The 25,735-nt window shown below is 40.2% G+C and overlaps 2 protein-coding genes across 2 annotated transcripts; one reads left to right on the plus strand and one right to left on the minus strand.

Annotated features, from left to right (window-relative positions):
* Positions 1–4,885: 4,885 nt before the first annotated feature.
* Positions 4,886–16,032, plus strand: thoc1 (THO complex 1). The gene is made up of 21 exons (XM_030751678.1): positions 4,886–4,966; positions 5,197–5,270; positions 5,401–5,461; positions 5,563–5,632; positions 6,657–6,775; positions 6,869–6,917; positions 7,000–7,095; positions 7,249–7,331; positions 7,412–7,485; positions 7,610–7,718; positions 7,851–7,985; positions 9,937–10,037; positions 10,154–10,220; positions 11,826–11,876; positions 12,000–12,070; positions 12,218–12,313; positions 12,499–12,564; positions 12,652–12,735; positions 12,850–12,997; positions 13,091–13,175; positions 15,648–16,032. Exons 1-21 carry the CDS (start codon positions 4,919–4,921, stop codon positions 15,923–15,925), a joined length of 1,965 nt encoding a protein of 654 aa, XP_030607538.1. The 5' UTR covers positions 4,886–4,918; the 3' UTR covers positions 15,926–16,032.
* Positions 16,033–16,109: 77 nt separating this feature from the next.
* Positions 16,110–25,494, minus strand: usp14 (ubiquitin specific peptidase 14 (tRNA-guanine transglycosylase)). The gene is made up of 16 exons (XM_030751790.1): positions 25,326–25,494; positions 24,321–24,466; positions 23,747–23,779; positions 23,521–23,625; positions 22,611–22,714; positions 22,443–22,501; positions 22,230–22,360; positions 22,021–22,101; positions 21,829–21,911; positions 21,547–21,661; positions 19,333–19,398; positions 19,152–19,244; positions 18,911–19,039; positions 18,745–18,805; positions 17,287–17,394; positions 16,110–17,163 (listed from the first exon to the last, which is right to left on the minus strand). The coding sequence occupies exons 1-16, from the start codon at positions 25,339–25,341 to the stop codon at positions 17,018–17,020; spliced, it is 1,476 nt and encodes a 491-aa protein (XP_030607650.1). The 5' UTR covers positions 25,342–25,494; the 3' UTR covers positions 16,110–17,017.
* Positions 25,495–25,735: the final 241 nt, after the last annotated feature.

A 25,735-nucleotide genomic window follows, 5' to 3' on the forward strand; every position in this document is an offset into this window, starting at 1 on the left:
GAAACAGGATGTGGATCAGGTAATTGCACATACAAGCATGCTAAAGTTCTTCCCAACATTATTAGATAAAATATGGCCAGAATGGAAATTTCCTGTTTTGCCTGTGTCGTAAGAATGTCCTTTCTCCATCTTTGCATGCGTCCCTCTCACATCCCGTTTTACGGCTCATGGATATTTGATGGTCCCCACACCCTGGGCTAATCATTGAATAACCATCATACGCCTTTAATCCCCACAGGTGAACATTTCCCAACAGGAGCCCCGTAGCCTGACGGCAGTCAGCCAAGGTTGTTTAAATACATGTGAGTTATTGTGAGCTTAAACACCTGTCTGGATAACTGCTGAGGTTGGATGCATGTCCCCTCATTTTCTGCTGGATGATCATTAACAAAATTTTTTTACAATGCCATGTGAAGCAGCTATTGTAACAGCACTTGGCAGGTGAAGGCCACAATGGAAAATCACTCCTCTTGCATGCTTAATACAACATAATGCATGATTTCAACAAACAGAAATGCTGGCGACATAAGTGAGAGGAAAAGGCCACACAATCTGCAGAGCCTGCAAAAATCAATGTATTTCATTAGATTCAAATGCAAATGCTCGCACAATCAGATGAAAATATTTATCTATATTCACTATGTGGCCGATGGCCTCGCTTCAAAGAGTAATGTCGGTTTTATTTTTCATGAAGCATGCACATGCATCAGTAGAAAACTGCTCTGATGGGTTTATCTCCTTTATATAACATGATGACACTTTTTTTGCATGTTTTGTTTTATATTGTTTGGGGTTTTTTTTTTTTTTTTTTTTTGTGGAATCCCAGAGCCCAGTCACATGACAGCGGCTAGTCAAAAATCTTCTTCCTTTGTGTGCCTAACCTCAGAGGTCAGAGTATTGTGTGTAGCCTCTTGTTTTGAAGTTTGTCCCACCAACATGCACAAAGCTCTTTTTGTTGCCCCTCAGGCATTTTGTCTGAGAGTGTTCTTCAAATTATTTGGCTCCCATATTGTCCCTGATTATTCCATAACTTGGCATCAGAGAGCATCCAGTGGGCCTCTAATTATATTTATCTAGACAAAATAAACAACCGAAATGGGATGTCTGACCTGGTTTAAACTGATTTCAGAGTGCAAAAAGACTACTCAACCCAAAAGCACCCTCAAAATTATCATTTTGTAACATTCCTTTTAATATTTTCAATGCAATGTCCTTTAGTTGCAATACAAACATAAAATAAACAGATGGGAAACATAAAAAAAAAAAATTGTGTTATTAGTTTAGTCTGAGTGTCTTTTAGTGCAACTTTTAATAAGCAATCAGAGCAAAATCCTAGTTAGTGTTTTTATTTGCAGCCTCACCTTACAGTTCTAAGACTTGTTGTCACTGACAGTGTAGCATAGAGTTAAGAGATTAATTTATTAGTTAAGTCTTTTCACAGAACTTGAAATCAGAGAAAACATATTAAACCCCCCCCCCCCCAGCAAGCTATATGAGGTTGCAGCTCACTTTCTTAGATTTCTTGCCTTAAACCTTAACCTTAACCCCACATTACCTGTCTTCACATACTGACTTTTGCTGGCTCTAATCTACAAGCAAAGAGCTTCCAGCTATGCTCATGACATTTGTGCGTTTTTGGCAAACGTTCAAAAAGAAGCTGTATCAGAGAACGGGTGTTGTTGGGGGATGGGGGTGCCGGTCAAAACTGCAAAGCAGCATGCATCTTGCTTCCCCCTTTTTTTATGACCAGCACAACCAGGCAGTGATTAAAATGATCCCTCGGCTCTTTCTACATGACACTGCCGGCCCACATTTTCACAGCTTTAGTGTGTTTTTCCAAACATCAGTTCAATGCTCTTAGGATAGCAGGGTTTTGAAGGCTTGTCAAGGGGAGTGGATGGGCCGGCATCTACAGACAAGTTTAAGAGTCTCAGGCCTGTAAAACTGCATGTAAGAAAATAGAGCAACACAGGCCACAGTGTTCATACAACTTCTATAGAACTTACATGCATATGTACATGCAGTAATCTCATGGTTATTTTTAATATTTTATAATATCTGTAAATACAGCATCAAATTTGTCTTATATTTTATGCAACAAGGTAATAATTAAATCCACCATTTATCTTAAAATAGCTTTAATTTATGAATAAAATAATGATAGACTGGATCTTTAATGATTGACATAACAGCTCAATGTTGCGTGTGACCTTTTGAACAATAGATCATATCAAAGCATTCAAGCCCTGCAGCCCAGTAGCTGCGATGTCAATTGTGTGCCCACAACACACGGAAATGTTCCTTCACAAAGACACATGCAAAAAACACATCAACATGACCTCTATCAGGTCTACTCATTAACACTGAATGCCAAACCTGAACACACTGGCCTGTCCCTGACCTGATCTCAACCTACATAGTACGCCTACAATAGAATTTTAATTTTAGTATCACTTCCATGCTTTAGATATAGAAATTAGAAAAGCTTAGCTTATCACCAGGAGAGGGTGAGTGTCAAATTTTCTCTAGGTTTAGAATGCACACACATACACCTATGTATGCAAACATACATGTACAAAACATACAAACATACAAAATGCAGCTTTCTAAGGCAATCTGGATGGCTTGGCAAAGTGTGAAAACTGCATTATTATTTTCATTTAAATATACAAGCATAAAAATTTCCAGCTGTTGACAAATTTCTTCAAGGCTCGAGGAGAAAAATTATGTTGTTTAGTCCCAAAAACTATACATATGATGGTTTTATGCTTTTCCAGATCCACTGTGGTCTGTAAGGCACATGGAAATAAGGCATATTTTTAAAACTGCACTTATTTTTGTTTTTAATCTCAGCCAGTTTATCAGATGGATTATTAAATCTAAACTTTTGCTTACATAAATTAAAAGAAAAGTGGGATATTATGTAATTGTTTATTGGGCTGACCCATCAAATTGCCCCGTATGTGGCCCATTAAGTAGAGTTTGACCCCCATGCTTTAAACTGTAACACAGGACCAAATGGTATAAAATACTGCCGCCTTCTGGTCTAACTTGGATTTATTCACTTGGCCACACTGAGGGGGTCACCATGCAGTTAAATCATTAGTTTATGAAGTTAATGAATTAAGCCAAATCCTAGACTAAAACAGCCTTTTAAACCAGATTAACAGAAATTATCTTTCTAAGTCATGATTTGAAATAATAGTATAAACAGATTTAGCCTAGTCCTCAATTATATGCACTGATTACTTGAAGGAAGATTAGAGCCATTCCAGGACTAAATTGAAGGTTTAAATAAACCTCACAGGATGCATGTTTATCTTCAGATTAATTTTGTTTGCTTGTTTTGCTAGGCAATTTCATTCACCCATTGCAGCAGTTTTAGAGATCATTTTCAAATGCACAAAGGAAATGATGTGGCAATTATTACACTTTTGGAATCCAAGCTTTCATCTGTGAGGATGGCCTGCACCAGTTTATACCAGGTGCTTATGACTTTAAGGTTTTTGGTATGTGATATTTTCTGCAGAGAAACTGAGGATTTCTGTGGGGTCAGTGAACCAAAGGTACTTGAGGTCAGTCACAGCATTTGCCGGGTTGTTTGAGAATTGAAAGGACATCAACCTCCCTGATGCAACAGCTACAAAGTACAATTCCATGAATGTGAGAACTTCCCAGGAGTCAAAGGTTGCATAGATTGAACGCATATAACACATATACCCAAAAATGTCACAAAAATTGTTTTTTCATAAATGTCCACAGTGTATGCACTCCCCAGATACAGTTTCAAAACAATGTGCATTGGAAAGGTGCAACTCATGATTCCTGTATTTTCCTAAACTAATCTCTGTGTACACAGTTTGAAAGGGGAGAGAATAATGAAATATTGCCCAGTGACAGCGGGTATGCTCAGAAGAATTTTTTTGTTTACACTATACTTGCACCCACTGGAGCTAATAATAAAGTTCTTTCAAATCAGATGAAACAAACAGTGAAAAGTTTGAAAGGAGAAAAAAAAAGGGCAAAGGGAGAAGTGCTCATATACTCATATACTGGTATATTGTCCAAAAGTTCCTGGCTCTTCATTATTCCTGTCTAATCTAAGTGGTGTTTGCCATTGTTTGCAGGTCCTCCACCAGGCTTAAGATTTTGATTTAGGCCTATAGTGTTTTTCAGTTCTTTTGTTCTTAGTTTCATAATATGTTGACATTTTTGGAAACATTTCTGATGTTTTTATTGCTCTTATGATCTATGAATTAATAAGTTCCTCTGTGGTTCTCTGTAGTTTTGTACCATTGTAGGTACGACGAAAAAGTATCTTGGACAGGGTGTGTCTGAAATATAAAAAATAAAAAAAAATATTTTTCACAATAAAAAGGCCAAAAGTGAATCAGTAAATAATGCTGAATAATTTTCAGCATGTACCATCAAAATATGTGCAGTAGAGGGTTAGATTTTGAGATAATAACCTGAAATTTTGATTTATGGATGTAATCTTATTTTCAGTCATAACAAGCTGACATACTCATTAGGGTTTAATTAAAGTTTGTCTTGCGTCTTGTCACTGTAATACAATCATTAAGCTTTACTTAGCCCAAATTACATCATCGTATGTTTGATGTAAGCCTTTTAAACAAAGCCAAATATCCTCCATTTAAGGAGGATCGATCAAGGAGCTGCTTACTAGTGCTGGCAACAATGTGCATTCATTTAATCTGTATTAAAAAAAATAATTTTAGATATTATCACCCTTCAATTATTAGGTTTGGATCTAAAGGGATGCAAATTTTTGTTAAATTCATTTTATCTGATTAGCAAAGTAATATGGTATACAACAGAAAACACTTTCGACCTCTTCCCACGCTCAAAGAAACCGGAAGAAGTTTGTCGGTACTTCCGGTTGCCAGAGGGAGAGACGATGTCGCCGTCCTCGTTTAATTTTGTCGACGCAAAAGACAAATTTACGGTAAGAAATCAGACATTTACAGCCCTGTACAAACATATGTGCAGTTATATATTGTATATCTTAGTTTAAATCATAGCTTGGGTTTGTTAGTGTAACATATCGCTTGTTTCTGCTCTGTTACCATAGCAGATAACCAGTGAAGCTAAGCTATCGCAGATGCTAACTGACGATGTCATTTCTTTCACAAATATCCTCTTCTTCCTCCTCTTCTCCCCTTCACACGATCTCAGGCTTCTGCCGTGCAGGCTCTGGCTGGAAAAAACATCAAACCTTTGATCAGTATTTTTAACCAGATCTCCGGCAAGTAAGTGATGTTATTTGTTGTTGCAGGGTATGGATGCACCATGTACTATGCTGTATTATAATTATAATTGCGGTAGAATATTTAGGAAAGTATGCATCTTTAGTGACCGCTTGTTCTTCTCCTGTTACAGTGAGGCAGAAAAAAAGACCACCCTCGACCAGGCTCTGAGGGGAGTTCTTGGTGATCTGATTGTAAGAAATGCTTTTTGTTTGTTTACTTTCTTGTAAACATTTGCTCGCGTATTTTTATTAATTTAACATCAAAATCCTAAAAACAAGTGTTTTGTCTGCAGGTTGAGCAGAAGGCAAGCTGTGATGACTTCCTGGCTCTCATTTACCTGAGCATTGATGCCGTAACAGAAAGTAAGTTACTCAGCAACTTAAAATTAATCCATTAAAAATACATAGGAACAGGTTTGCAGTTTGTGGAATCTGCCATGTTCCACCACTAAATACAGTAGCAAAAAGAACATCTCACTTCTGACTAATCACGTGTTATGTATGTGATTAGAGACGGGCCACATACGTAAAACACCAAAGGCAGAGCAGAAGAGAAGTCATAGGCATTTGCATGCCATGTGGGGACATTTCAGTTTGTGCCTCCACTTTCAGACTCAAAATATGAAGGATCATACCTGTGTTTTATTGTCAGAGAAGGGGTCCCCTTCACCAAAGAAACAAAAATGCAAGGGAAGCAGACAATGCCACTGGCATCTTAATAAAATTTCATCCTCTTCCTCCTCACCTCAGTATCGCTGTCATCGGTCAGAAGTGAGCTTCACTGACTCATATCAGACTCCTTTCAGAAAATTTTACAGCGTCTTACACAGTAAATAGACATGGACACATTGACCACTTTGGTAAACAGTGGACTCACACCCTTCCACAGATAGGGAAAAAGTCTGGGCAGATCCCGATCTGGTACAAACAGTAGCAGAAACATTCTGGCTGCAGCAGTTATGGGATGAAGTCTAGATTTAATATTTTTGATCTCTCTTGGCTGACTAAAACATGCTTGTCTTACAGCAGCTAGGACAAACAACAACAACAAATTTATCACATACATATATATGTAGTTAAATTTAGTCTCTGCATTTAACCCATCACACATGCAGTATGTAGCACACACTGCACAACATGTGGAGCAGGGGGCAGCTAGAAAGCACCCGGGGAGCAACCTGGGGAGGTCAAGGGCCCACAGTGATGCCAGTCCAAAGATTCAAACCAGCATCCTCTCAGTGATAAGCCCTCTTCGTCTCCCCTAGGCCACCACTCCTCCTTATGCACTTGAATTGGCAGGGGTAAAAAAGCAGAACTCAGTTGACTGCAATCTGTTGAATCTACTTAAAGTAAGAAGAAACTTACTAAGATGTTTGTTCCACTGCAGGTATCTGTTCTGCTACAACCCCTTTTGTCCTGCTGGGAGACGTGCTGGACTGTCTTCCTCTAGACCTGTGTGACAAAATTTTCTCCTTTGTTGAAGAGAACGTCTCCACCTGGAAGTCGGTAAATAAATTCCAGCTGTTTAGTAAAGGCCTCCACATAGTTGTCCTGCATATATTATTAGATCACCAAAGCTGTACTCTACTTTTCTCCCAGAACTCCTTCTACACTGCAGGGAAGAACTATTTGTTGAGGATGTGCAACGGTAAAGACCTTATCCTTTTTGACACAACTTTTTAATGTTTAAAATGCAGCGCAGTCTCTCATATATTTTTCTATTTGTGTAGATCTTTTAAGGCGGTTGTCTAAATCTCAGAACACAGTATTCTGTGGGCGAATCCAACTCTTCCTGGCGCGTCTCTTCCCTCTGTCTGAAAAATCAGGTGAGAACAGCAGTATTTTTTCTCTTAAATAAATAAGCCAACATAAACCTTTTGAAGACACACTTAGCAATCATTCACAATAGGTGGGCAACCACATCCTCTGCTTCTCTGATTGAGTGATTGTATTGTCCATTTATTTTGTTTTCGTTCCAGGCCTCAATCTCCAGAGCCAGTTTAATCTAGACAATATAACAGTGTTCAACAAAAATGAACAAGAAAGCACTCTCGGCCAGAAGGTACAGATCTGATTATGACTATGAGCACATTAAAAGTAATCAAATAATGTCAATGTAAAAGCATCTTACCATTTTTATAGCACACAGAAGAAAAGGAGGATGGTATGGAAGTGGAGGAAGGAGAAATGGGAGAGGATGATGCCCCAGCGCCATGGTAAGGTAGTCTTCCTCAAAAATAAACCGCAAGACTTCCAAATTTTTTATTTTTTTTTTTCTGTTCTGTTTGTTCAAGTGAACATTTTGCTTGGAAACTTTTCTGATTTTCATTTCTATTGCAGTTCTATTCCAATCGACTACAACTTGTACAGAAAGTTCTGGACGCTGCAGGACTACTTCAGAAATCCAGTCCAGTGTTACGATAAATTCTCATGGATGACATTCCTTAAGGTAATGCATCTTACTATGAGAAGGAAAGCAGAGGGGGAAAAAATGTTTTCCTAACATCAGATGCCCTTGCTCTGCAAATATCCAAGTATATGCTAAAAAGTAAGCAATCAATCACTCTTTTGTCCTACACAGTTCTCAGATGAGACTCTAGCGGTATTCAAAAGCTATAAGCTAGATGACATGCAGGCCTCTAAGAGGAAGCTAGAGGAGCTGAGAACATCGGGCGGAGAACATGTTTACTTTGCCAAGTTCCTCACAAGCGAGAAGGTGAGAAGACCTTATTTCCATACCATGCTAATTTAAGAGTCCTTCCAGCATGAACGCATCTACAAACTACATGTTCTAGTCATTAAAATGTCTTGGGTGGTTACTCTTTATCTATCTTTGCCTCAAGTGTGTTGTGTGTGTGGATGTGTCTGGTCATCCAAATCAGCTCCAATCTGCTTGCCCTGCAGCCCACGCTCACTCCTACATTTGCAAGCCCCACTCACTCTCCAGGTTCTCTTCCTACACGGTGTGCTAGTCCACACTGCCAAAGTTGTGTTTTGCTTAGTAGAAGCGGAACTCCAGGGGCTTAATTTGTAAATCTCGAGGTCCAAAGACCAAAACGGAGCACTCTTCTGGTGGGTCAGGCGAGAGAAAAAGTTATGGGTGCTAGTTGTTAGCCACTAAACAAAACTGTTAACACCAACACAACATTAAGACTTGCTGATAAGCTTTTACTGCACTTGAAGTAATATAGTGAGTTATTGTAAATTTGAGTAACATTAGTCACTTGACACACACAGCTAGGATAAAACATATATACCTACAAAGAAATGTTGAAATGGCTAATACTGTGTGGTGTTTTGAGAAGTTAATGACATTTGTTTGTCATTGCTGCGCTGGACGTCCAAGGTGAAAATTCATAGTCATGGTTCTGGCTTAGATTTGTTGGAGGGGTGTATTTATCTACACCGATCAAGCATAACATTATGACCACTGACTGGTGAAGTGGATAATACTGATTATCTCTTCATCATAGCACCTATTAGTGGGTGGGATATATCAGGGAGCAAGTGAACATTTTGTCCTCAAAGTTGATGTGTTAGAAGCAGGAAAAATGGGCAAGTGTGAGGATTTGAGCGAGTTTGACAAGGGCAAAATTGTGACCCAGGGCTAGATGACTCGGTCAGAGCATCTCCAAAACTGCAGCTCTTGTGGGGTGTTTCTGATCAAAAGTGGTCAGTATCTATCAAAAGTGGTCCAAGGAAGGAACGGTGGTGAACCAGCGACAGCATCATGGGTGACTAAGATTCATTGAGGCACATGGGGTGCGAAGGCTGACCTGTGTCGGCCAATCCAACAGACGAACTACTGTAGCTCTAATTGCCAAAAAAGTTCAGATAAAAAGGTGTCAGAATACACAGTGCATCGCTGTTTGTTGTGTGGGGCTGCACAGCCACAGACCAGTCAGGGTGCCCATGCTGACCCCTGTCCACCACTGAAAGCATCAACAATGAGCATGTGAGCATCGGAACTGGACCACGGAGCAATGGAAAAAGGTGGCCTCACATTTTCTTTTACATTACATGTATGGCTGTGTGCGTTGCTTACCTGGGGAACGCCTGGCACCAGGTGCGCTATGGGAAGAAGGCAAGTCAGTGGAAACAGTATGATGCTTTGGGAAATGTTCTGCTGGGAGATGAGACACTGGGTCCTACCATCCATGTGGATGTTACTTTGGCACGTACCACCTACCTAAGGATTCCTGCAGACCATTAACACCCTTTCATGGAAACAGTATTCCCTAATGGCTGTGGCCTCTTTCAGCAGGATAATATGCCCTACCACCAAGCAAAAATGATGGTTTGAGGAGCACAACGATGAGTTTGGTGTGTTGACTTGGCTTCCAAATTCTCTCGATCCCAACCCAATCAAGCATCTGTGGGATGTGCTGGACAAACAAGTCCGATCCATGAAGGCCCCACCTCGCAACTTGCTTGGATCTATTGCTAACAACCTGGTGCCAGATACCACAGCCACACCTTCAGGGGTCTAGTGGAGTCTATCAAGATGTCAGGACTGTTTTGGCAGCAAAAGGGGAACCAACACAAAATTAGGCAGGTGGTCATAATGTTACACTTGATTGGTGTATATAGATCGCTGATCTCCATTAAACATGCTGATTTGGAAAGACTGGGTTTGAACATTACCTCACTTTTATCTTTATAACCAGCTGATGGACTTGCAACTCAGCGACAGCAACTTCAGACGGCACATACTACTCCAGTACCTGATCCTCTTCCAGTACCTGAAGGGTCAGGTCAAGTTCAAAAGGTGAGCCATGTCTCTGCATTGACCATGTAAATAAACTTGATTTTGTCTGTTAAAGTATTTGTTGTTTTTGGTTTTTAGGAAGTCTATTTTTTCTTAATATTTTTCTCCTTATATAGTTCCAACTGTGTTCTGAATGATGACCAGGCAGCATGGATTGAAGAGACGACTAAACTGGTTTATCAGGTCAGTCCCAAGTTATTCTAACACAGATGTGCTAGTGGCTACTGTAATCAGTCAGTAAATAAAGCAGCCTAACCCTCTATGGCATGAATTTTCCAAGTGCCTAACACACACACACACTCACACACACACACCATCATCATCATTTATATACACACACTTATTGCTTACCCACACACATCTAAACCTAAACTGACCCCTGATCTCCCAACTGTTCCTCAAACCTGACTCTGGGATCCGCTCTTAGTTGCTCTCACCCTCATCAAGTTCATTGTCTTCACTGAGGGAATGACCTTAACAGTCACACTCTTTCATGAAGCTTGTATATCCCTTGTAAATGTCTGAATGAAGCTCCTGTTCCTTGCGTTCCCTTCAGAGAGAGGTCTGTGTGGGACAGGTAGAAGTAGCACAGCACAGCACGTTCAGTTGACAACAGACATGAATACTTGTGTCAGTTGGCTCTTTCTGAGTCATTTTTACCTGTAAACATAGTTGTAATCAGAGTTCTTGTATTTTAACTGAGTTTATGATGATTTTTGTGAGAAAAGCCAGAATTATAAAAAGCAGCAGGTTGGAAAATGCCTGTGTGTGACATCAAATCAGTAATTGATTATATTGTGTGAATGCAGAGTTGTAGTGAAGTAGATGCAGTTTGCACTCATGCAATGAAAGGTGACAACACAATAAACCCAGTCACAGTCCACCCAGTTTTTCCTGCAAGCATTTAATCCCAGCTAATATTAACATGAGCCACGTTATTATATTACCACCGTACTGATTAGGAATTTTGTTATTGTTTGGAGACATTAACATTAAAAAATAAAAGCAACACACTGGGTTTCAGTTCCTTGGCTGCCAGTAGCGCATGAAGACTCTTGTGTTTGTTCTTGCAGCCAGCAGCAGCACATTTGGCATGATTTGCTCATAACTTGACACCTGAGAGGAAGTGGCTCTGGGAAACTGCAGCTGTTCATCTGGAATTTAAAGTGGAGCTCCTGTGCTAATTTCCAAATCCATATTATTTTTCCACCAGTTCACGTGCCGTCTGCAACAAATCATTTCAGCTCCTTTACCTAAAGGTTGTTCTCCCTTTAGGCCAACTTTCTTCTTATTGGCTGCCTCTCACAAACAGAAGGTTTGAATAGCAGGTGCGTGGCGCTTCTGTGCTCGCAGCCGGAAATGTGAGTCTGAGTCTGACCACATTAAGGATATCCGCTCTTCTTAACAGAACCAAGAGCAAAAAAAAAAATGCAATCAGAAACTGAGCATTTAGAGCACACTGAAGCCTGAGCTTTTTGCTCACAGGAATTGCTTGTGTGAATTCATTATTTAAACCTTTGGACATATTTAATATGAGAATCCACCACTGTGACAGTGTATATAAGAGACAAAATGATGAAAAACAAGTTAGGTTCACTCTAAGTGGATGTCACTACGAGCTGCGAATCTGAACAGCTGATTCAGAAGAGCCTTTTGGTCTGTGGAGGAAAGAAAAGAAACAGAAATGGTCTTTTCTCATATTTTGTGGGCTCCTGATATGTTCAAAAACAATGGTAAATCCTAACTTTCTGTTATAAATACCCTTTAATCTGTGCTCCACTCTTGTAGCTGCTGAGGGAGATCCCGCCTGACGGAGACAAGTTTGCCACTATGGTTGAGGTAAGCCACGCTTTAGAAATACCGCTATGATTAAATGAAGCTTTTGTTTATATGCTCACAGCTTGTCAAGGCTTTTGTTCTCTGTACACTGGTCACACTATAAATGTTTGTCATCTTTGACAGCACATCCTCAACACAGAGGAGAACTGGAATGCCTGGAAAAACGAGGGATGTCCGAGCTTTGTGAAAGAAAGGTACAGCAGTGTAATGCTACTGAGTAGTGATGGCAGATAATCATTTTATTTGATTTACGCATGGATTAGTTAGATTTTACAGCAGCACAGAATGTGGGGCAGCATGCTAAAATAACAGGTGGCCCCGCTCGTTTTCCTCTTTAACAGAACAGTAGATGACAAACCCAAAAGACCCATGAGGAAAAGACAAGCTCCGGAAGACTTCCTTGGAAAAGGGCCAGACCGCAAGCTTTTTATGGGAAAGTATGTGATGGATTCCAGAGGATGGGCTAGGGGAGTGATGTGAAGATTGTTTTTGTTTTTTTCTTTTATATAAATACTGGTCTCAGATTTTCACTCTGTACTGGTGTCCATCCTGCTAAAATTTTGTTCTAAATGTAGTGAAACTGTAACTTTGATCATTCAAGCTTTTCTTGTCTTTTTGTTAGCGATGAGTTGACTCGGCTGTGGAACCTAAACCATGACAACATGGAGGCCTGCAAGTCAGACAGCAGGTCAGTGGTCCGGAAAAGAGTTCACGTTCAGCTTCTTTATACATACACTGTCAATCTGCCATTTTACACCTGAGGCGTTTGTTTTAGAGAGTTCATGCCGTCACTGGATGAGTTTTTCGCAGAAGCTATTGAACAGGCCGACCCAGCCAACATGGTAGAGGACGAGTACAAGTAAGATGGCGGTTACAAAATTTTCAAATGTTATTGCCCACCCTTCTACTAGAGTGATTTTTTTTTTTTTCCCCCTTCTGATTTCTTTACCCCTAATCCTGTAAATCCTCGCAGGGTTGTGCGAAACCCAAACTATGGCTGGCGGGCTTTGAGGCTGCTGTCCAGGAGAAGTCCCCACTTCTTCCAGCCCACAAACCAGAAGTTCAAAAGCCTGGCGGACTACCTCGACAGCATGGTTAGCAAGTTGGCCAAAGAACTACCGGTAAGAAATTTTTCTTTTTCTTTAAAAGCCCGTTTTCATCAGTTGATGGTGCTCATAAACCTGCTGACCATATATTTTTTTTCGTTCATGCAGAAGGATATCCCTTCTGAGGAGATAAAGACAGGAGAAGAGGATGATGATGATAATGGGGACAATCTTCTCAAAGACAGCAATGACAGTAAGTTGTCACTTATCTATATTTCACACTGGATCTTCTTGATTTCACATGCAGTTAAGTCTATAGGTGTTAGACAGTGAAACAAATTTTTCTGTAAGATTATCCAGTGAGCCCCTGATATGACTGTTCATTTATTTGTGAAGGAAGAAACCCAAAACACTTTAATTAAAAAATTAAGACATTTATTATATTAAAGAATCAGAAGATATCATGCACATGTGGGACTCAAGAGTTCAGGAAGAGACGGGCCTGTGTGTGCTCTGCCTCCCTCCCCCTCTGAGCCCATGTCCCTCACTAACCATGACATTTTTATACTGCCACTATCTACACGTAAAGAGAGTCTGTGTGCTGCGGTTTGACCTTCGTCGTTGGTCTTGTCCAGGCTGGTTCTCATGACTCAGCGATAAAATCCTGTACAAAAAGCACATCTTCTCCCCTTAATCAATACAGAGCAATTTTATTCAGATTAATAACAAAACATGGTGATGTTTTAATTGTATGTACTGTGGGTGAACCTTCAAGATAAGATACACTGAGACTGAGAAGTTAGTCTGGCACTTTCTAATGTTTAATGTATCGATTTATTTATTAAATTGTCTGTCGTTTGCTTCAGCCACTCTTTATTAATTCATTTTCTGGAGTTTACTTTTAAACATTTGCCATTTTATTCTTTGGGTTAAAAAAATAAAACACCAACACTCCTGTTATGGTGAGGCATCTGTTGTCCGTCTGTCCACAGTTCACAACAATCGCTTCTCCTAAGTTATTTTTAATTGGAATTTAATCACTTGATCACCTAATGGGTCTTCAGTTTAAGGCACAGGAATCGCTATACCTAAGAGTTTTGGCCATGATCATCCTGTTCATAAAATGCGTGTTTGCATGATTTATACATAAAAGCTGTCATTAGGTTTATTGATGGCATAATGATGTCTTATGCTAGGTTGGAGCCGGTCAATAACTAGGGCTGTGGCGCTGTTAACATGAGACTGTTAATGTTGGTAAATTTTGCATGCACAAAATGATCAAGAAAGAACTTCATGAAATACCAAATGATGTGATAGCTTGAAGTGTTGCTTTACCACACGTTGCATACCAGTTGCATCCTGTTAGTGAGGATCTTAGTGGTCAGGATCGTGGAGGAAGTACTCCCATTGATGCTCACAGTAAGAGGGTGTGGTTGGGGCTTTCCGATCACCATAATGCTAACTTCAGAGTTATTGGTCAATGCTATGACATGCTGATGCATTCACATAATTTCATGCTTTTATCGCCTTGACCATGTAGTCATCATACTAATGACAATTTCCTTTGGTGGCAAATGAGATTCATTTGTCCCAGTTATGTTTGCAGGTCCGCCTTGACTTCTCAGTGGATTTTTATTAGTTTAATACAGCCAACCTCTGACAAGAAAATTACCTCATTCTTTCCATGCTTCATACCTTACCTCAGCCTGTGAACTGTGTGATGGATTGTGAGCCAGATGAGCTACTACATCACTGATGATGTTTTTGCCTCTGTACACCACCATAGTGGATTCGAAATCAAACAAATATGTGATTGAAGACTTTCGGCTTTACTTTAAGGAGTTTAACAAAAATGTTCCATTAGCTGTAGTTAATGGAATATGGTCCCTCAGACTCTAATGTAACTGGATAAAGAGTTTCATGTCCAAGTGAGGCCTGTTCAAGTGTTTTTTCCATTAAGCCAGATATAAGAGCTGGAGTTGACTCCGGAGTGTTGAACTTGAATTTGGTAGCTGTTCACCAAAACTCTCAATATAAGGGCCAAAAAGCAATGCAAGTCACTAGGCTGAAGAAACCAAATAAATTTAAGCATTTGGTGATGTCTGAGATTTCAGGCATTGACTTTTCATCCAAGTATTAAAAAAAAAAAGTCCTAACATTTAAAATTATATTCATTTGAACAATCCATTTTGAGCCTCTGAAAATAAGGGATTATTTATTTTGAGAAAAATCTGTAATTCCTACTCAGTTAATGCTAAATTTTTGCTAAACCCCTTGATTTAAAGTTGAAAGTCTGCACTTCAGTCACATTGTACACCACCACAGTGGGTTTTAAATAGAGGCAAAATTACAAAAATTGTGTCATTGTCCAATTATCTATGAACATGGCTGATATCACTTGCACCAATATATATGCAAGTGTTTCAGTGAGCCAAAATGCAAAATACTGGACTGTGAAACAGAATTTGCATCTGTGCTATTCCTCCTATTCTGACTGTTGACTTTTTTTTCATACCCATAACTTAAGATCCTCTGTTCCAACTTTACATGTATTTATATCTCAATATCTACAGCTTAATGAGCCAGAAAGCTTCAACCCAACTTGACCTGTGTTTTACAAGTTCCCACTTCCTACGATCAAATCAGTTTATTGTGTACGTGCTAGCTCATTTCCAATCTTGGAGCAGGAGGCTATTTATATCCTTCTTATTCTGTTTTCTTCAAGGTCCGAGCATTCAGAGCAAACTCGTGACAAACCAGCAGATGGATGACGTAGCAGCCAAACTGGGCGCTCGGTGGAAGATCCTTGCTTCTCACTTGGAAGTGAAGGCGGCAGAGTTGCGAGAAATCGAAACGGACAGCGAAGATGTTGACATGCAGGCCAAACTGCTGCTGGTGGCATGGCAAGACAGAGAGGGAACACAAGCTACTGTGGAGAACCTGGTCACGGCTCTAAATGCTGCTGGATTCTCCCAGATTGCAGACAGCCTCAGTGAGGCTTAAACTCTGTTACTGTACTTCCATAACATTGTTCCAGTCATCCTTTTCATACCAAAAAATTGGAAAGCTTTTATATGTAGTATAGTATGTTGGCAGTTTTTTTTCCACTGTAGAAAATTCAATAAATTTTCCTTGTAAAAAGAAAAAAAAATGACTGGCACATTTGTTTTGATACACAACAATCTCATTTTGATGTAACACTTTATTTTCACCACCTATGATACGAGCTCAGTCAATAAGTTATTACAGAGTGTTGATGTTCAGATCTTACACACTGTGGCAGGGCGGTCAGGAAACCCGCACGGAGAAACAAGGTGAAGCACAGCATTTTTAAACGTGTAGATTAAAGCCCGAAATCAGTGTCAGCAAGAATGATGTTCAAAAGCTTATTGAGCAAACGGTCGCAGCTGAATCTCAAGCCTTTATTAAACCGCACACAGTTCACCACAAGGGCAACATGTTCTGAACCATTTCCCCACACACTTCCCTGAAAAGAGCATTAGTGAAGATTTGGCAGAAAGAACCTCATCTATCAATACATTTGAGAACAATTACAGGAGATGATGTGAGCCAAGCACTTAAAGACCTGAGATTGAACCCAAATTTCCCAGAGGGGCCAACAGGTGAACAAGGGCAAGTCTTTACAGTGTTCTGTAATACGTCTGAGACGACACAAGCCAGAATGTCAAGGACAGCAGCTTGGCTAGGCATTTCTGTACAAGATTAAATGACTAGAGAGAAATATTTTGCTTTAATGATATGAGCACCTTATCAAAGGCTTTAAAAAATATACAATGTGTATAAAACATTTAATGAAACTGCAGTGCTAGACTCCAAAACCTCTTGAGGATCCAGTCCAGAGATTGCCTCTCATCATATCTCCATTTTCAAAGCCCACTATGGTTGAATATTAACACCATTTAACCAGAATTTGTTTTACAAGCATCTGTGTTGGTTACAAAAAAAAAAAAAAATTAAGGTCATCAAATCTTTAAAGACACCAGTTTTATTGCACATCTATGCAGACAGTGCTTGGAAATGGCAAATTGTATGTATATTGGATGTTGTCTTTGTCTTCTGAGAAGTCTGCCACAGCTACTGTTCCTCTTCAAGTATGTCCAGCCGCCGAGGGCCATACAGTAGAACATACGCTATATGCCAGTCTCCACCACCTGACAGTCGCAGGATATCCTCTGGAGACACCAGACTCACCTTGTCATCATCAAACTTGACCCACTCATCTGTCAGAACGAGGCCAGAAGGAAGGGGGGGGGGGGTGAACACATGAAGCTCCTGCACATTATAATTTGGAACTGACAGATGTCACGATTCATGCTGCATTACTGTCAAACAACTGTGATTACCTTCTTTCCTTTTGACCCATCCCACATAGTGACCTGAGGAGCTCGAGCGGCCTTGGTGTGTCAGCACAGCCTGCAGGTCGTAGTAGCCGCTGTTGTTGGAACCAAGGTCTAAAAGAAAACGGATGCCATGCCTTTAATTCTGACTCATGATTCAAAGAAAAGCATCCTCACGGTGAAACACAAATACATACTTGGATTTCTCTGAAAACTTATGATCTTTGTAAGCCTATGTGACAAAGACAGTAAGAGAAAACTGCTTCCTGCCTTTTAATAGCCATAAAATAGAGTTATGCAAAAGTCTTGAGCCACCCCTCATTTATATTCATCTAGGAAAATGGGAAATAGGTGCAGCAATTTATTGAAACATGCAAACATACATGCAAATACAAGATATAAGATAGTTCTTCCTTTCTGAAGGAATCCATAACTGAGCCTCCAGTGTTTTACAGATGGCTGCAGACACTCACTGTTGTACACCTCTCTCCTGACCACATCATAGCAATAATGCCAATATGAGCTAAAAGTTTCTCATTTAAGACCTGGTGCCACTAATTTTCACTCCAGTTCTTGTGTAATTCGGTATACCTCAGCTGTTTCTCCCCTTTCAGACCATTTCTGATAAAGCTTTGTTGAACCGTAGATGGATCAGGTGGAGAGCCAGATGCATCTCTGAGGTCCTGTATCAGGTCTTTGCCAGATTTTACTGTAGACAGTATTTTGAAGCTTGCCACTTTTGTCCTCCACAGTTTCCTCAGATATTTTTTTTAAGGACACACTGCACACCATGCCAAGTTGTCAGCTATCAGCTCTTTGAGAAATCACCTTGTTGGTGCAAAAATACTATTTTATGCCTGTCAAATAGTGTTATTGTTGGCATTTTTCATAGAGTCAAGAAATAGTAACACATTGTGTTTTTGTGACAGGCTCCTAGTAACAAAGTGCCAAAAGATACCATTTAAAATTGGTTCTTTGCTAAGTTGTCTATTAACGTGCAGACTGGTTCATCCCTTGAGATGGGTGCCTTTTTATGGTTGAATTATTCATAGGTCACTGTTAAGTGGCTTAAAAATATCCTAGACTGAATGGACTGGATTCTGTACACTGAACTGCATGAAAAAGCAGACAGTGCCCAAAGAAAAATTTTTGAAGGACCTTCAGAAAGCCTGGAGAACTATTGTCCAAGACAACTTTTTAAAAAAAAAAGAAAAAAAGAATTTACAAAGTCTGTCACCTTAGAAGCAAAATATAAAGAAATCAGGGATGGGTTGAGACTTTTGCACAAGTGTAGATGTGAATATGTGTAGGGTTTATTTTTATAACATATTTAGATTCATTTTTATTCATCCACTTCAACACCTGATTCCTTTAACTAACATGAATGTGTTTTTCTACTCATGTACTAAGTTTCCTGTACTTTCACACAGTTATTGATGCTGAAGCAGTGTCACATGTACCTACCCTCTGGGAACGAGAAAGGCTCATATTTCATTTCTTTTGCTGCTTCGGGCTTCTTCATCAACTACAGAAAAAAGAAAATAAGGAGACTTACAGAACTGGTTATTATGTTTTAAATAGGAGTTCATCACCTACCAAATATGTGCAAACAGCCATAGTTCTACTTTACCTTTTGCTGCTGTTTCTCTATCTTCTTGTCCTCAACCTCCTTAAACTTTGACCTGATTGGTAACATCTTTTCCTGGAGCTCCGTAGTGCACAGCTCATAAACATCCAACATAAGTGGGAACTTGACATCCTAAAAGGAAAAAAAAAAAAAAAAAAAAAAAAAATTATACAGCATCCAGACTTAGACTTACATTTGCAGCTATAGTGAGCACTGTTAGAAATAACTGCAGCTGAAGACAAACCTTTAGAACTTTTGCATTGACAGACTCCTTCTCTTTGTAGAAAAATCTGACCATCTGAACAGTCAAGTAGGCAGGCAGACGGCTAAGTTTTGACTAACAGGAGGAAAGAAACCAAAAATAAATGTTACACTCAAGTCCGTACACACAGCTGACAATTTGAAATGACAAAAGGAAGACTTACAGATTTTATATACAGCGCATTTCTGTTCAGGGTTGGAGACATTTTTGTGATTTCTTCTTGCAGTCTCTGGGTGGGCAGAAACATTACTGGATCATCATTTTGCAGACAAATTAGGCATATGAATATTTCACATACATTCAATTCAATTTTATTTGTATAGTACCAAATCACAACAAACAGTCGCCTCAAGACACTCTGTATTGTAGGTAAAGCCCCTACATGTCTTGACCTCCTCTGAAGGTTTTTAAAAAGGGCAATGTAGCCAAGGTGCCCAACAGCTTCTAAAGGAGATCTGACACTCTTTATTACACTGAGGTGCAACGTCCAGAGCACATTAAATGAAGCCAAACATGAAGATCGAAAAAGCTGCATCTGTTAGACCTCATCTACTATCTGCAGTCATCAAATTGGACCTCTTCACTGTGTGTGCTGCTGGTGCATTTTAATGGATTATCTCAGTGGTTCCCAAAGTGTGGGCCACAGCCCCCTGGTGGGCCGCAGAGGTACTGCAGGAGGCCCATAGAACTTTAAGAAATTCAGTTTTGTTTTTTAAACCTTTATTTTGCAAGGTAAAATGTTTGAGAACCAGTTCTTGTTTACAAACATGAAATTACTCACAAGTATGCATAGTTACATATTTACACAAAGGTTTTTATTTATACAACAGAGGGGGGGGGGCCCCATGGGATTTTCTGGTTTTCAAGGAGCCGCAGTACTCTTGAATTTGGGAGCCACTGGATTATCTGATTAATATTATGGGCCTGCTGTGTGGTACAGACCATCCCAGAAGTTCGTGTTTCACTTTTGGTGAGTAAAATTCTACATCTGTCTGATGTGGTGGTCAATAACCCTGGGGCACCGCAGGAGACGATACGGTCTCCATTCCCGTTTACTCTGTAAACCTCAGATTTCCAGTCTAACAGTGAGTCGTGCCACCTGCAGAAGATCTCTATGACACTGCGGTGGTTAGATGTATTAGAGGTGGGCAGGAGTCGGAACAGGGAGCTGGTGAGGACCTTTGTGGAGTGTTCCAGCAGAAATCACCTCCTTGTGGGCGCCCAGGTAGCTCAGTGGTGGAGCAGGCGACCACATATAAATGCTGGGTTGAGGTTCGAGTCCCGGCCTGTCACCAGTTTGTCCGCATATCATCTCCCCTTTCCTGTCTCTCTCTACTATCAATGAAAGCCGCTGCGGCCAAAAATGCCATAAAAATAAATAAATCATCTTCTTGTGAATGTCATCAAGAAAAGAGATAGTGGTTGACTTCCGGAAGGGGGGAAAAGAAAAAAAAAACAAAAAAAAAAACTGCAGCTAAGCCCATTACGAGGAGATTGAAACAGTGGACAGCTACAGGTACTTGGGTGTTCACTTGAATGACAGAGTGGACTGGAGGACCAACAGTGTACAACAAGGGGATAAGCAGACTGTACTTTCTGATAAAGCTCAAGTCTTTCAATGTGTGCAGCAAGATGTTGGAGATCTTCTACCAGTTTTGCTTTGCTGTTGTCTGCTGGGGGAGGGGGTGGGGGGACAGTGCCAGAGATGTCAGTAGGATCAACAAACTAATCCACTAGGTTGGAACCATCACTGGCCAGAATCTGGAGGTGTTTTGAGTCAGTGAGGGACAGGAGGGCACTGAACAAAGTGCTCTCCATCACAGACAACCCATCACACCCACTCAATTCCACACTACAGAGTCAGCAGAGTTCATTCTCCCTCAGACTTATTCAACAAAAAGAACAGGAAATCATTCCGACCACCTAAAACTGTACAACAGCTCCTTTTCTCTTGACAAGTGAAAATACCTGTCACAACAAAGGTTTACACACATTTCTGTCTTATACCTTCTTGCTGCTGTTTCTTAGATTTATAGTATACATATTACTTATTAATATGTGCATGTGCGTTGCACATACAGTTTGTGAATGCAAGTTGCTAATCAAGCTAGTGTTAGATGTTAACTTAGTATTCCACCCTTTCATACAAGATAACTACTTCCCGCGCTCTCCTACTTTTCTGTCTACGCTTCACTGTCACACAATCCAATAAAGGCACAAAGACCAAAAAAAAACTATTTTTGGTGGAGGCAACAGACCAATGTTAAAGCTTCAAAATTCCCAGTCCAATACCAATGTGTGGCATCACAGTGGCTATATGCATCTTTGATGCCGTCTATGGTTTGCACACAGGCCTCTGCCTTTTCATGACACATACCAGCCTTAGTCCTGTTGCCAGGTATTTGACTTCTTGGTTGATGAAGCAGCTGAGCTGAAGCTGGCTTTCCTTGCCCTTGATTGGCTCTTCCTCTTCAGACTCTGTGCATTTCATGCTGAATAGTAGCGTTAAGAAGAATAATATCTCACTGCTGTATCTTATTTCATTTCAAACAACTATGGCACGGCAGTGTGACCTTTTATGCCGTCTATTCAACTCAAATCATACTGAACTAAGAATTAAAATGTACAAAGATCCGATTGACAGACAACAGAAGGATACGAAGTTTCAAATTCTACACCAAAATACTGGTCGATGAAGTTCTTCTTTGCAGAAGCAGAGGCAGCGCCACTCTCAGATTCAGTCTGAAGATTGAAAAGAAAAAAAAATTTAATTTCTTTTGAACTTATCCGACATCCATTCTCGCACTACAAAATAGAAGACAAAAAAAAAAGAAAAAGAAAAAAAGGTTACCTCCATGGCAGTTTCTTGTTCTTGTGGCTCCAGCTTCTGCTGAAGCACTCTCATCATCTGCAGCCAACACTCATTGGCATCCTGAATGAACAATAAAGCACAACAATGTCAAGACATGTTTCGCGCATTTTCTGTTATTATGAGACCATGTTAAGGATGCAAGGCTGAACAAATTTCAGCAATGCAGAACTGTACTTAATATTTTTCACCTGCTGAAGGTACTGCCCCTGTTCCCCCTTCTCAGCAAACTGTGGAAAGGCCATATGGAGGAACTGCAGCAAAATAATGGGTGGGAGGCTGGACGAGGTCTTATCCATAGTCTCATATAAGTCACGAAGGGCTAAGGATGCAAAAATAAACATTTTATTTGTAATAGCAAATTTAAGGCATTAATATGTCCATTTTGTCGCTATGCTTCACACCTGCTGTGATGTATTGAGATGGTGCATTTGCCCCTGAAGATCGCAGAGCACCTGAATACCTGTAGAGGGAGACGTGATGTGAGCACGAATAAAACAAACACCGAAGGGCAATTGTGCTTTAAACTTCTGAACGTGTTGCTGAGACACAGTAAATACAGTAAAAATGACCTCCTGAGTGCAGTTTTGAGCTCTGGCACAGAGCGTAGACACTGCACTGTGGCGTTCATATAGCAGGTGTTGCCCAAGTTTGTCAGTCCACAAGGCAGCTCCATCTGAAAACGACAACATTGAAAGTGAAATAAGTTCCTCTTAAGGTACAACAGTATCTGTATATAAGGGATATGTCATTAATTTAGTTTCATCATAGATGTGCAGAAGGGACAATACAGAATCAATGTATCAGTCTGAGTTGATTTCATCTTTATCATGTATTGTCATCTCTTTATATTTAAAAAAATATATAAAGAACACTGCTACATCTGAGAGCGTGAAACATAGTTGCAGTGGGGCTGTGACAATTTATGATGCACCTGTGCCAAACATCTCAAAACGGGGCTCAAAAAGAAACAGGTCTCATTTTTTGGCCTGTTTCTTCAACCAACTCCTCCCTCCTCATGTCTCTGCCTCACCTACTCTGCTGCATCTATCCCTGATGAGACCGACTATGTCCTCAGGAGGGGATGCACAGATGTACAAACTGATAAATGAGAAAGGGGGAAGGTCTTTCGTTTACCCGTTTCACTTTAAAAGAGACATTTATCCAGCATTTATCATCTGGGAAGTGTGTAATTCATACTGCATTTTGAGGCTGGTGCATACTCTATCTTCAATAAAATTTTGAGAAATACTGGCATAAAGCAAAACAAGCTTGTGGCTTAAATTTCTCTCTGAACCACACAAATGCTGAAACAACATAATTTATCATTTTCAAATGCTAAATGATTCCAGACATTTAGTTTACATTTCCCATTTAGTAAACATCAAGTAGAAGAAAACATTTCAATCGGTCACTTCAACACCGAAAGCTGTAATCGTTATCTTTGTTCAAGGCACAGTGGTAATTTTGAGGATTACTCACAGCTGAGGCCAGCTGCTCCTCAGTCATGTCCTCTACAAACATGGGCCGGACTGCAGGCTCCTCAGGCAGGGCATCTGCTGAGCCCATCATCAGCAGAGTCATCCCCTTCAAAAAAAAAACAAAAAAAATTTTATTGAATTTCAGTTTGTTTGTCACAATTTTGTGACAAAGATGTTAAACCTCAGTAGAACTCTGTAAAGAACCACTTGGAATATGCAGTACTCACATTTTTCAGTTTAATATTTCCCCACTCATCATCCTAGAATTGACATAAAACATTGATTAGCACCTTAACTTAAAATGGACAAGGGTTACTTTCTCTTTAGCCTTTAAGTTCCAAAACAAATGAAATACAAAACCGGTAGTATCACAATCTCTCTTCATATTTAATCCCTTTCATTTTTACAAGAGCCTAAATACAACCTCGAAATAGCTTATTTAAAAAAAAAAAAAAAAAAAAAAAAACACCACTCAAGCAGGAATAAATGGAGCACTGGTTTGAGCTGAGAATTGAAGTGCAACTACTCCAGAGAATGTGTGCAACAGCAAGAAGGTGCATTAAAGTGAAACTTGGACTTAAGTAGTATGTTTAAATTAAAAGGAGCTCATCGCTGCATGCAGTAGTGTGGTTTTCTGAGGTGTTGTGAACAACAATGGGGAGGGGGAGAGTTGTCAATATTCATTAATGTATACTTGTTTGGGGTGAGAGCAACTGGTTGGGCCAACTTCTCTGGACTTTGGATGGGAAACCTGCAGACACAAACATATTTTTAAGTCTTGACTGCTGTTGATATTAGTACCTTCAGAGTGCCTCCCTTGACCATGACCTTCTGTCTGTCTGGCTGAACTCCTGTCAGGGCAAAGAGCTGCGCCTTGAAAACCATGGGTGGCTCCTCGGTGTTGAGCTCTACTGCATCAAACTTCTCTTTGCCCCATTTCACATTTACTGAAAGAAACAGAAGCACTCAGTGTCAACATATCAGCTTTTCCAGGTGCATAATTGGGAAAACCATAACATGTATGACACAGCATCTAGTTAGCACCAGTGAAGCGTTCCAAGAAACCAGGACAGTCCTGCTGACTGAATAAACACAAAGTGGGAGCCAGCAAATATACGGGGCTCTGACTGCCAATGCAGCGTGATAAAGGTATTTATTAGCGATTACAGAAATCGATGTAAGATTACTGACACGGTAAGAAAACAAATAGTGATAATGTCTCTCCAAAAAACCGCAGCTGCAGTAAGAGCGTAACTGTACACTATGATTTGGCTAGCTTTGTTAGCAATGCTATCTATGCTAGTAAAAGGCTTGATTGCGTTTTTCCTCGCCATTCTGTTAAAAAAAAAAAAAGAGACAAACGTCTTTGGCTGCCAAAAGCACAATTAAAGTGCAGACATTGCGGTGAGAATCAGTGTATTTTCATAGCTAGTTAAACCACCTTACTTCTTAACCGCTAACTGGGTAACTGAGCCAGCTGACAGCAGCAGTAGCTCAGTTAGCTTAGCCAGCTTTGTCACGCACTCAGTTAACAGTGCTAACAAACAGCGAGCCGGCTACAGTGCTCTAACAATCCTGTGCGTTCCCTTGTCTCACACAAGTGTCTCCTGAAATAAATCTATCACTGGTCTATGAATAAGAGTCGGACAAGATTGACTACTAAGCGTTAGCGTGCTAACTGCAAATCATCAGCTAAGCTAACAGGCTAATGTAATTTATGCTGCCGCACTAAAACACGTGTACGGGTTCCTGTTTTTAATGTATTGTCCCCTTGGTAATAATTATGCTGTATTAAAAGTACTATACCTGTAAACACCGGCATATTTGGCAATCTTGTTTCCTCAGCTCGTTATTATTTCCCGTTTCGGTCCACCGGGGCGCGAATGAAGAGTTGCTAGTTCTCAGTCTGAACTTCATTCAAACAGAATGACGCTGCAACCTTATCGACGCGCTCTGGCATCTGCTAGTCGTCCTGCTGCCAGCTGCGGCGCATCCGAGCTACACACACCCAGATTATTCAAACCTCATTAATTACAGTATTTATGAGTCAGGGCTGTAACTATACGGATTCCTCAGTCTGATGAACTCCGAGTGAATGATAGTTATCACACAGCAAAGAGACTCGTCTGAGCCTGTGCGCTGCTCTCAACATAGACCAACTTTGTGGATGGAGCCCCTCTGGTCCTTCCACTCCCCATTTGATAAAACTAAACACA

The sequence above is a fragment of the Archocentrus centrarchus genome, chromosome 17 (assembly GCF_007364275.1).
Source record: "Archocentrus centrarchus isolate MPI-CPG fArcCen1 chromosome 17, fArcCen1, whole genome shotgun sequence".
Lineage (NCBI taxonomy): Eukaryota > Metazoa > Chordata > Actinopteri > Cichliformes > Cichlidae > Archocentrus > Archocentrus centrarchus.

Coding starts and splice junctions, on each gene's coding strand:
- thoc1 (XM_030751678.1), top strand. CDS start 4,919: ATGTCGCCGTCCTCGTTTAATTTTGTCGACGCAAAAGACAAATTTACG. Junction 4,967..5,196: donor ACGCAAAAGACAAATTTACG/GTAAGAAATCAG, acceptor ACACGATCTCAG/GCTTCTGCCGTGCAGGCTCT. Junction 13,176..15,647: donor TCTCAAAGACAGCAATGACA/GTAAGTTGTCAC, acceptor GTTTTCTTCAAG/GTCCGAGCATTCAGAGCAAA.
- usp14 (XM_030751790.1), bottom strand. Junction 22,502..22,610: donor CTCAAAACTGCACTCAGGAG/GTCATTTTTACT, acceptor CTCCCTCTACAG/GTATTCAGGTGCTCTGCGAT. Junction 19,040..19,151: donor TCAATGCAAAAGTTCTAAAG/GTTTGTCTTCAG, acceptor TTTTCCTTTTAG/GATGTCAAGTTCCCACTTAT.